The sequence below is a fragment of the Cloeon dipterum genome, chromosome 1 (genome assembly GCF_949628265.1).
Source record: "Cloeon dipterum chromosome 1, ieCloDipt1.1, whole genome shotgun sequence".
Classification (NCBI taxonomy): domain Eukaryota; kingdom Metazoa; phylum Arthropoda; class Insecta; order Ephemeroptera; family Baetidae; genus Cloeon; species Cloeon dipterum.
This window is the reverse complement of record NC_088786.1, coordinates 28,105,632-28,116,565: the sequence shown is the minus strand read 5'-3', so window position 1 is coordinate 28,116,565 and position 10,934 is coordinate 28,105,632. Positions and strand designations below refer to the sequence as shown.

Below are 10,934 nucleotides of genomic sequence, written 5' to 3'. Positions count from 1 at the left end.
ATAAACAAAGTTGAAGCTACCTCAAAAGCTGCAAACCCGCTGGTTAAGATTGCAACGGAGGATGAATCAAGTCCACGCGAAAAATGCAGACAGGAAAACAGTTTTATATTTCGAGCCAATTTGCAAATTTTGGATAGAAAATTTTGGCTTGGTCCTTATTTTGATTAGATTTTTTTTAAGCTCCACAAACAATTGATTCAACCGACCACTGAATCACTTAAATTTCGTATATCTTTTTCCTGCAAAGATCCTCTTAACCCCTGAATCACTATCACTAGCTTTTTGATAAAAGTTTATTACTGACAGTTTCTATTATTGTTTAATAGTGTTTGAGATATTATTCTCAGGCAGAGTGATAATATTAAGAAGATAGATTTAAATGTAAATCGTGATACTGATTGATATAAGCTTATCTTATTCTCTTTTCATACAGTTTTTCGGCGATTGACAAAAGTATAGATTTTTAATAGTAGAGGATTATGAAGTAAAGGACAGATCAGCTAATGCCAAAATGAATTACGATACATTTTACTTTCAAAATTGATTTGATATTAGTTTGTCAGGGCAACTGTGCCCCAGACTTCCCTTTCTCTTTCACAAAACAAAAATTAAACAGTGAAACAAGGAGAGAAGAAAACAAATTAGTAAAACGAGAAAATTCTTATTTTTTATCTCGCTTTAATTTTAATAATTACCATTCTACAAAATTTGTGATAGATATGTAAGCTTGCAATTCCTTTTTCATGAAAATATAGAAATTAGCCGATTATTTGAAGAATGAATAAATTGCAATATAGCTTGCTACTTTAGTTTTGAAACCTGTATGACACACCTAAATATTCTTGCGTGCATTAAAAATGGATAATTTAAATTAATACGTTGCAATGCCAACAAAACTTTTGAACAGCAAATAATGAAGATTGTTCAGCTAAAAACATAATTTTGCACAGAGGATAAAAATTTATCATTATCTTTTATGAGGGAACTATTGAAATGAAAAAAATATATGAAAAACTTTGTGCTGCAGGGATATCCTAAAACGTTTGATAAAATAAAGAGCTCGGAAATATCAGTCTTATAGGTTATATTTATAAGATAAATGCGAATATCTAATATTTTTTAACCTTTGAATGATCGAATTGATTTTGAAGAAAAATTATGGGAAGACTTTCTTCGACACCGCAATGTACTTTTTATCACAAGCAAGAATATTTCATTCAGTCCCTTTCTCATTTCCACGCAAATGCACCTGCCGGATTCAAAGTCGGACTGTTCAACACCTGCATTAATTTTCCTCTTAACAAGCAATAGAGTAACTAGGCTGCTTTTGTTTCGGCCAGGGAAATTCTCGGTGCGTGGGAATTCAATTCGCTGATCAATGGAACGAGGCTTTTATTTATTATGTTTGTTATTTTTAATTGCGTGCGGGGCCAACAGTAATTTGCACTTTCCCTAACTTCCGGAAGAAGATGCGCTGTGCTGTTCGCATGTGGCGGGACGGGAAGCACGCGGCCCAAAAAGTTGCGCAATGAGTTGCTACTTAATTGTAGCGCCACAGGTAAATGAAGAACGTTATAATTTGATGAGACTACGGTCGAGCGGAAGAAACAATGGCTCACTTTATTTGTCATTTGCATCAACGAGAGTTCTTTTCATTAGAAGCGAGGAAACTTTGTTCGCAAATGTCTCTACGAGCAGAATAATGATTGTCTGTCGTTTTCTTGTGTAAAATGCTAATTGCATTTTCCCACCGTGAATGATCATTATTTAGATTATTAATTCATCTTGATGAATACAATTTTTGCAAATAATGAAGAGTATATATTCCAGATGGCTTTTATTGCATGCCAAAAGATGAAAGCTACTCACAATCAGATAAGCATGCGCCATGCAAATATATTCCTGTTGCGTGCAGTGCGATAAGAAGTCAAGGCGATATGAGTAAAGTGAAAATTAACTCGCGTGCGTGGAGTGACACACATAATAATGACAGAGGTTATGCATCACGCACTACACGCGTGTATATTGCGTTGCATATCGTCCTGGTAGGCGCAGATATTATATTGCGCATATCGCTAAACAAAAAATGTCCAAATTTTCGCTGTCGAATTTATTGTTGCCTTTTTCATTCAATAAGGAAATTCGTGTTGGTTATTGAGATTTGCACAATTTTTCCTCTACTTAGACGTAGTTCAGTGGATGTTTTTACTCATTGGCTATATAGAGTGATTATTTAATTAATACCGCGTGACTATAATTAATTTATACCAAAATTTTGTATTTAATACCAAATTGTGATAAATCTCATGATTAACCAAACATTAAGCATATTTTTAAATTAGAGCCCATAAGAAATCCTGATAAAAATAATTTCAACATTCTTTAAATTTAATAGACTAATAATGTGAACTACGCTGTTTCTTCATTTCTTCTGATATGATATAATTATATCATGAAGATAATTTATTTTTAATAAAAGTTCCCCAGTTGGTATGTTAGCCATGGTTAGCCATCCGTTGGGTTGGCAACAGTCGGTAAACTGCTGGAGACGCGATAGTGGCGCCAGCGGGGATAAACCGAAACTAATCCAATTAGTGGTGAAAGAGTGTTTATTATTTCTCTTTGGTCATGTCGACGTCGAATTCGAGTCTCTTCCAGTGATCCTCCCGAACTCATAGTGAATAGGAATCATTTTAAGTCGGATCTCAAGTGAGAAAAGTGATGTGTGTAGCGTGTTGAGTGCGAGAACAGCTGCACAACTGCAGCCATGGTCGTCAATTGACCAACGGGTAGGTGATCATTCGACGGCTATCATATTTTCGTTGATTGTCTGCAGATCCACTCGCCACCCCAAAACACCTGTCCCCCCGCTTAAACCCCCACACAGCACTTAAGTGATAGGGTTTCAGTGTAAAGGGATATTTCGACGAGAAACAAATCGAATTCTGCCGTCTGCAAAGTCGAATTGCGTCTCGAAAACAAGGTGTCATTGCTTCATAATGCATCCATTATTTTTTTGCCAGTGTGACATCCATGGGTGCACCTGACACCCAGGCCTTGCACTGAAAATCGACCGAGACGATGTGTCGGCGACCTCTGCCAGAGGTTTCTTACTGACCGACGGTGCCAATCCGCGAGACGCTCCATTTTGTGGCCGTGAGCTGTGACCGACGGTCACATGCTCAAATCATTCGTGCATTATACCACGATTTATCGGAATACATATATTTCACGCGTTTAGTGCTAGCGTCGCTAATGGGTTCCAAGGTCGTCTGCCTGTATCTTCAGTGCGTACAAAGTCTTGAATTAACGCGTGCAAAAACTACGTGCTGCCTCCCACAACAATATTATTGCCTCAATTGTAGAACGATTTGCCTTAGCATTAGTCACCAGCAGAAAAACGACAAAGAAGGGTTCTGCTTACGAGAAGAGGTGACAGTAATTGCCATGAATCACACTATCTATTATCATAATGACACTATTTTATGATCATGCTCTGTTTAATGATGCACACATTCTAATGTTCCTCAGACACCAATGAGATATTGATGGAATGTTATTTGCTTCTTTTAAAAAAGCACCAAAATATATAAGCAAAAGTTGTTGGGTCTTATGTTGGTTAATACGTACTTATATTATGTTGTTAGACTTGAAAATTTTCCACTCCATCAAATTGAGAAGTTGTGCATCATAGAATATAATGTTATATTAGTTTTTCTTCAGCGGCAGTATTTTTCCCCTGAAGGTTGGGAAATACCTAACATAACTCGTAAACACGGTCGGCGTCAGAAAAATTTAAACCAAATTAAATGTGAAAGACAGTTTCATCCTATCCGTTCGCAGTCTCTAGAATATCAGTGGCTAAAAGATCGAACTGAAGCGATTTCCATAATGTTTGCAATGTTATGGAAAACTATGTCATTGTGTCATTTGTTTCAAAGTTTGTTGATATTAAACGTGAAAAACACTAATAATATACATACTATAGAATTCTTTTGATGCATAAATAATGTGAGTTGTCTCATTGTTAGCATTATCTTGGATTTTTGACTAATTGAAAAAGTCTCACTATCTTGTTTGACATAGTCCAATATTGTAAACAAATAATTTGAATAATTATCTAGAGCCAGTATTCCGGAAAGTTCCAGGAAAATATATTTATTTTTCAACAACACCTCTTTTATAATTGTGTTTCCAACCGTTGTAATTGAGTTAAATATCATCAATTTGAATGATTGTGTATTTTTACAAGGTCACATGAATGTTTTTTAAATATAATTGCACAATACTCAGGTTTTTTTTTTAATTTGCGAGTGGTTTGAAGTATGGACTTCTTTCCAAGATAACTTAATTAAACATTTTTTATCTTTCCTTGTACAATAAATTAATTTGAGTGTCAAACCCAATTTAAGTTCCGTTTTTCTTGGGAAAATAACAACGTCGCGTGCTACATAATATGTATTTTGTACTGCATAACATAAAATTGAATTGAGAATACTGTGGGCAAGAGCAGGTACAGATAATATTTTTGCGCCAAGGTCGTTCGTTTGCTGCAAGCATGAGAGAAATGATCTTGCAGCTGATCTTCCAGTTTAAATATATCAGAAGACAAGTAACGCAAACGAATGGTGGGATCATTCTCAAAAAACCTGATTTGCCTTGCGACAAGTTTCATTTTTCAAATCCTGACCAAGAACGAAAGAGAAAAACATGCAACATCCATCATGTTGTTGCGACCGCAAATGAGACTCAACTGATTATTTTTAATCCATTGCTCGCACGTTTTCCACCAAACTTGCCATACAGTGAGCTGCTGATACTAGATAAAGTGTTTCGATTTGTTTTCGTTTTATCTAACCCACTTTTAACATTACAAAAAAGTGTTTTTAGAAAATCGGTCAATACCATATTCTTGAAGCTCTTATTGCTCACATTTTGAACAAAATTTTAATGTGTCTTCGAGATTGAAAGTATCAGGTGGTGTTGAAATGAAAGAGAAATGATGACACATGTATCTAGTTGAAAGGAATCTTAGCTATTCTAATTATGGATTGAAGTGGATCGAAACGACTGCAGTCGTCATTATAGGATTTTTTATTTTTATGTAAAGTCAAAATATTGACGAGAAACTTTTTCTGGAGATGATCATTTTTTCAGAGGATTCACGTTATTACTAGATCATTTGACTTGCTTTATTTTACTAGGTCATATTAAATGACCTTTTGCTCTCTGTTTTGTCACAGCAGCTGTAGAATGTATCCGCAGAGTCCGTTGCCGCGCCACATCACTGCTATCTACATGGTGGCCATCGTGAGCCTGGTCATCCTGTGTCATGCCGCCCTGGCTGGCGCTGACGTGCTTGTCTTCAACCGCAAAACACACGAGCCCATTGAAGATCTCGCGTTCCGTGACCTCCCCGCCAGGTTTGGCGAAAGGCTTCCTTTTGAGGGATTGAAGGTAATTTAAATTGTTTAGGTTATTTTGGCGCGAAATCAATCGTGAAATTTTAATTTTTATAATGGCTGCTTAATATCACAAAACTTGATGAAACAAATAAATTAATTCATCCCCCTTTTTAGTGGTTTATTCGGTGCATTTTAAATTTTTATGGTATACCCCATGAACGTGTAATAATTAAAGCAATTGAAATAAACAGGTTCGCAGTTGTAACTGCGATAGCAAACTATCTACACATGCAAGGAAATGGTTGAGATAACAAAATGAAGTAATTTTTCTTGGGAAGGATGATAAGCTATCGACAATTGTTTTTATAAACTTCTGCACATCCCGTGGGATATGAGCTCACCGGGCCCCAATGACAGCGAAGGGTGGAAAATATGGGACCCAAGTGGCTGCAGTGGAGCTTGGGCCCGATGTGACCAACTTTTCGTCTCCCCGCAATGAGATACCAGAATTTGTCCCTGAAGCTGCTGGATAGGTGCAAAAACCAGCAAATGGCGCCCCCTACCAGCCCGTTGAGCAATTTAAGCGTTTTGAGTCACTAAATTAAATTAACCACCTTCTCTGACATTGGGCAGCCAGGAATCCATCCCCAAACTGCTCAACTATGCATGTTCATTTTTCTTTGGAACGCAGGGGTTGTTGGTCTACTCAAATCCTCCAAGTGGATGCCCCTCCCTGAGTCCACCGCCTGACAATTTGAACTACACAGGCAAGTGGATCGCCCTGATCAGAAGGTATGACTGCAACTTTGAAGACAAGGTACGCCATGCCCAGCGTGTTGGCTATGACGCAGTCATCGTCCACAATGTCAACTCTAGCGAAATTGGTGAAGAACCAGCATTCCTGGCTGTGAAATCCTGTGCTAATTGAGCTTGATTAAATTTGCAGAAATCATGTCGGCCAATTACTCTGCTGATATTTACATCCCATCTGTGTTCGTGAGCGAGGAGGCTGGATGGCTGCTGAGAGATAGTTATCAGTTTGATAGCGAGTATGTAGTACAATTTCAAATTACTGCTTATCACTCATCTATGCAGACGTTTGACAAGTTATCTCGTCTTGTTGATACAATGAGGTCGCGCTTGTTTATTCCAAATACAATATTTGAATTTGTTTCTTAATGAGAGCACCAACTTAACGTTATTTAGTATATTTGCATAAAATTAAATTGCTTTGCTCACTTGGGTTCCATGATTGAACATTAAAATATCCAAATAACAAAAACAATGGTTGCAGCTATGCTTTGTCTCAAGTCTATATACTCTCTTTATGTGAATGCTTTTATTTTGTTTCAGATATTATATTCTCATAAATGACGATCTCCCTTTCGACATCAACACACATTTGCTTCTGCCTTTTGCAGTAGTTGTAGGGGTATGCTTTTTAGTAACCTTAGCGTTCGCGGTAAGATGAAGCTGTTTAATTTTTGCTCTGTTTACTGACTAACTTTATTTTCTTGATCAGATCGTCAAGTGTGTAAAAGACTACAGAAGAGGGCAACGCCACAGATTGCCTACCTCGTCCCTTCGTCAGATTCCAACTTCCAAGTTTGTGAAAGGAGACCCTTATGAAACTTGTGCCATTTGCTTGGAGGACTACATTGACGGGGACAAACTGAGAATACTGCCATGCTCTCATGGTAAGGGATTATGAATACTTTGAAAAAATTCCTTACACGCTAATGTTAAAAATAGTTAGACATTGAGCATTGCATTTTAAAAGGGGCTGGAACATTCAAATGCTTTTTTGGTTGGATTTTTAGCTTATTTTTGGTATAATTTGAGTTGCAATTCTTTTTTGGCTTTAAGCATTGAGATCTTTTTGCGTTGTCCAAATTTATCATTTTAGATGCTATAATTTTATTACTATCCTCAAAAGGTTATCCAGTAAATGATATTTTACTATTAACTTTTAATCATAAAAATTATTGCTAATATACTAAAATTGTACAGATGTTTTTTTTTCATTCCTTAACGTTTGTAGAATATACTGGTAGTTGCTACAATTTTCTTTTGATTCCTTATCTCACGACGTCACATGGCCTGACATCAATTGTGGTTTTAGCCTGCAGCATGTTATATTAATAATAATTCGTTTCTAAAAATTGTTTGCTGTCCAAAAAATTATCTTTTAACTGGGTTCATATTTTCCTTGAAGACTTTAAAAGAATATCTTTTTTAATTTTAAGTTCCAAAATGTAAAAATAACCACACTTGCAAGAAATTCCAAAGATAAAGTTTTCAGTGCCAATTTAAGAAAATAATAGGGATTTTATTCCATCTAATCTCTCTTGTGAACAATTTTTGCCTGGCAATATTCATGAAATCCTTGATAAGCGCACAAGTTCATTAAATTTACTGTTAGTTGAAACTTATACTTAGCATCCCTAAATGTTCTTGTATGATCTCTTTAAATATCTGTTCAGAACCTTAAGTTTCATTAGTTATTTGACAACTGACCGGAGTAATTTAAAGCGCAAGATTTTTTGGCTTAATCAGGTATTCTCGCATGATTGCAGCTTACCACAGTAAGTGCATCGATCCATGGCTGACCAAGTCACGCCGAGTTTGCCCAGTGTGCAAACGGAAGGTTTTTGCACGAGATGAGAGGGTAATGTCGGACACGGACAGTGACACTGAAGATGAGAACACTCCCTTAGTACGTTCTCCTTCCAATCCTGGAACAACTGGAGGCACTTTTTCTAGACAGAGAGTAAGCACATTCGATGTAAACCTTTATGTCAGGTTATTATAATATGATTAAATAATTAAAGGACAATCCATTCCGCCGGGCCATGAGACGACGGGACAGACGCGGGAACACTTCCTCTGAGGACAGCACTTCAGTTTCCTCAGCAGAAGGCAGCACCACAGCACCTGCACCAGCAGAAACTGCAAACCAAGGCCAGACAAGCAGTTCAGACAGAGGTGCGGCACTTAGAATTTTAGAACCGACATCTTTGCTGACAAAATTTGAAAAACCTGATACTGCCTTTTCCTATCCTTTTGCCTAGGTGCACAAGAAAGCTTTCAACTGTCCTGTTTTGCAATTTTCATTTTTTCAGTGCTTTAGATATATGCTAATGACAAAATCTATTGAAAATTGAGCATATAGTATTTTAATGGACTCTTAGATAATATCCAGACAAGTTAGGCTAGGCATTATATGTTTTAGTGGTCAATGGTTATGTTGTTTAATTAGTTTCCTTGTGCTTTGTTTGGGCGAAAGAAATGAAAGTTGTTTTCGGCTAACTGTAAGAACTAATCAGCCAACTTTCCGCCATTAAGGAGCTGATGAAATAGATATCACAGATTGCAATATTCCTCCATATAAAATTTGCGTTAAGTTAATCAGTGCATTAATTTGTAAATCTCCTATTTTCAGAAGAGCTTACCACCACAAACGCACCAAGTGAGCACTCAATCAACAGCGAGCAGTGCGTCCCGGCCATAATCGTGGTGACCTCTGAAGTGCCTGTTGCAAGCACCTCAGCCGCAGCCAGAGGACCTGTGGAGATTGGCCATGAAGTGAACCCTGAAGCTGAAGCACAGCCTGAGGATCAGTCGAGCAGGAGAAATGACGTTATCGTCTAAATAAAAAACAGGTCTTTCTTCACAACACCTTAGAGCTGTGTGATTACGTTTTCTTTAATGTTGAGAAGATGTGTGTAAATCCCTCTCATTAGTTGGGGCACAAGCCTGATTGGTTTCAAAGATATCAGTTGTTGACCTTGTGAGAAGCACCGGAAAGTGCTGGACTAGTCTGATTCAAACACACATTGAGATGAAAGAAATCCCTCTTAACCAACTCTCTGTAACACTAACCTTCTCGTCTTGTCCTTTAGTTGCCAAATGTATAGTACAACCTTTCATAACTGGAAAATGTGTTTAGTTGTAGTTTTTCGCTTTGCCCCCTTTCCCAATGGATTGACTCCATGTGAGAGACCAGTGAGTGCACGTAAAACAATCAAGGCAGCAAAAGAATGAGGCACCCGAGAAGAGGGCGCCCATTATTTTGAAAATGAAAGGTGGCCCCTTCTTGAGTCTTGAGAGTAAATGGTGAAGGTGCTCGGTGATTCTGATAGTGATCAATTTTATTAAAGTGATTAATTATTAACTTGTATAAAATTGATAGTTTTATGTTTGTTACCTTTCTTGCATGCAATTTAAATTTTTGTGAAGATCGGCTCAAGTGGACCATAGTTACAATACCAAGCTGTCCTATTATGCCCAGAAAAAAATACTAAGTTCTCAATGTACATGGCTTTTTCCGCTGAGGTTCAAGTTACTCTTCATTCACAAGTCCGTAAAATTTTATTGATTTCCTGTATTGTGATAATCACAGTTTTAAGCAAATTTACAGTCGTTTAAAATTGGAACAAAATGCTATGTGCTTATTACTCATATTTAAAACAGCATATTATATTATAATTAAATGACTAATTTAAGGCCTTGTTGAAATACAAACTTGCAGCTAGTTTGTCACCAATTTTCTATAATCATTAAAGAGTTGAAAAACAACTTGCCTAATCTGAATGGAAGAAAATTTCAGCAGTTATTTTAAAAGGAAGTAAATGTTATTAAATGCAAACTTCTTTGTACCATGATTGCTAATGAGAAAATAAACGTTCAAATGTTGTAAATAGACTTACTCCACAAGTTTGATTTACGCCTTCCTCAACTTCTTTGTTGGTAGCTTGAGAGCATGGATGTACTATTTTACAAAACAGTTAACTCTGGATGCTTCAAGCACCAGAGTAAGTAGTTATAGTTTTGATCTTTGAATTGGTATGCAGACTGGATTAAATGATTATTGCGTGATCTCAAGGGTTGAGAATTTCAGACGGGATTTTCAATGATGGAGGTGACGGTTTGGGACTGGGACTCAATATGTAAAACTAAGGTGGGGGTTTCACCTCATCCCCCTGTATATTTTTAATCATTTCGTGGCATACAAGCCATAAAAGTATCATTTTGATGATAAACTGAAGATATTGGAAGACGTTGTAACGAGTATTTGGATAGAAAATTATTAATATTTTTTGCTACATTTTTAAATCACATCAAATAATGGATTCTGTTCCTTTTAGGCTGTTTATTTTGCACTTAAGTTAATATGATAAATAGAAAAGTAACCAGGTTACTAACTGCCTGAAATTCCCAACCAAAGTGAATTGATCCAACGTGTGGTCTTTGAACTAAGAACTGCAATAATATATTAAAAAAGAAAACATTCTTTAGCATTACTTCAAGCATCTTTTTAAATCTTGTTTAAACTTGAAAGTTTTAAATTAAAATCTATTTTAAGGAATGCGTCTCTAGTTTTAAAAATAGCATTCACACAAATAAAAGAATTAGATTTTACTAGAGGTCTCAGCCAGCCGGAAAATTTTGGGTCACTTGGGCAGCCGCGCTTGCCGTTGGTGAATATGGGTCAAAAATGAAAAAGTGCAGGAGAAAAATGTCCTCCGG

At 36.7% G+C, this 10,934-nt stretch overlaps 1 protein-coding gene across 3 annotated transcripts; it reads left to right on the top strand.

Annotated features, from left to right (window-relative positions):
- The first annotated feature begins 2,608 nt into the window (after positions 1 to 2,608).
- Positions 2,609 to 10,113, top strand: gzl (godzilla E3 ubiquitin protein ligase). Of its 3 annotated transcripts, none has more exons than XM_065491980.1 (9): positions 2,609 to 2,789; positions 5,244 to 5,457; positions 6,097 to 6,289; positions 6,352 to 6,454; positions 6,759 to 6,867; positions 6,928 to 7,102; positions 7,982 to 8,175; positions 8,237 to 8,390; positions 8,851 to 10,113. In XM_065491980.1, the coding sequence occupies exons 2-9, from the start codon at positions 5,254 to 5,256 to the stop codon at positions 9,054 to 9,056; spliced, it is 1,338 nt and encodes a 445-aa protein (XP_065348052.1). In that variant the 5' UTR covers positions 2,609 to 2,789; positions 5,244 to 5,253; the 3' UTR covers positions 9,057 to 10,113. The 3 variants fall into 3 exon arrangements, with proteins under 3 accessions (XP_065348052.1, XP_065348043.1, XP_065348034.1); XM_065491971.1 differs by having other exon boundaries at positions 2,614 to 2,789; positions 5,247 to 5,457; positions 8,848 to 10,113; XM_065491962.1 differs by having other exon boundaries at positions 2,614 to 2,789; positions 8,848 to 10,113.
- The last annotated feature ends 821 nt before the right edge of the window (positions 10,114 to 10,934 follow it).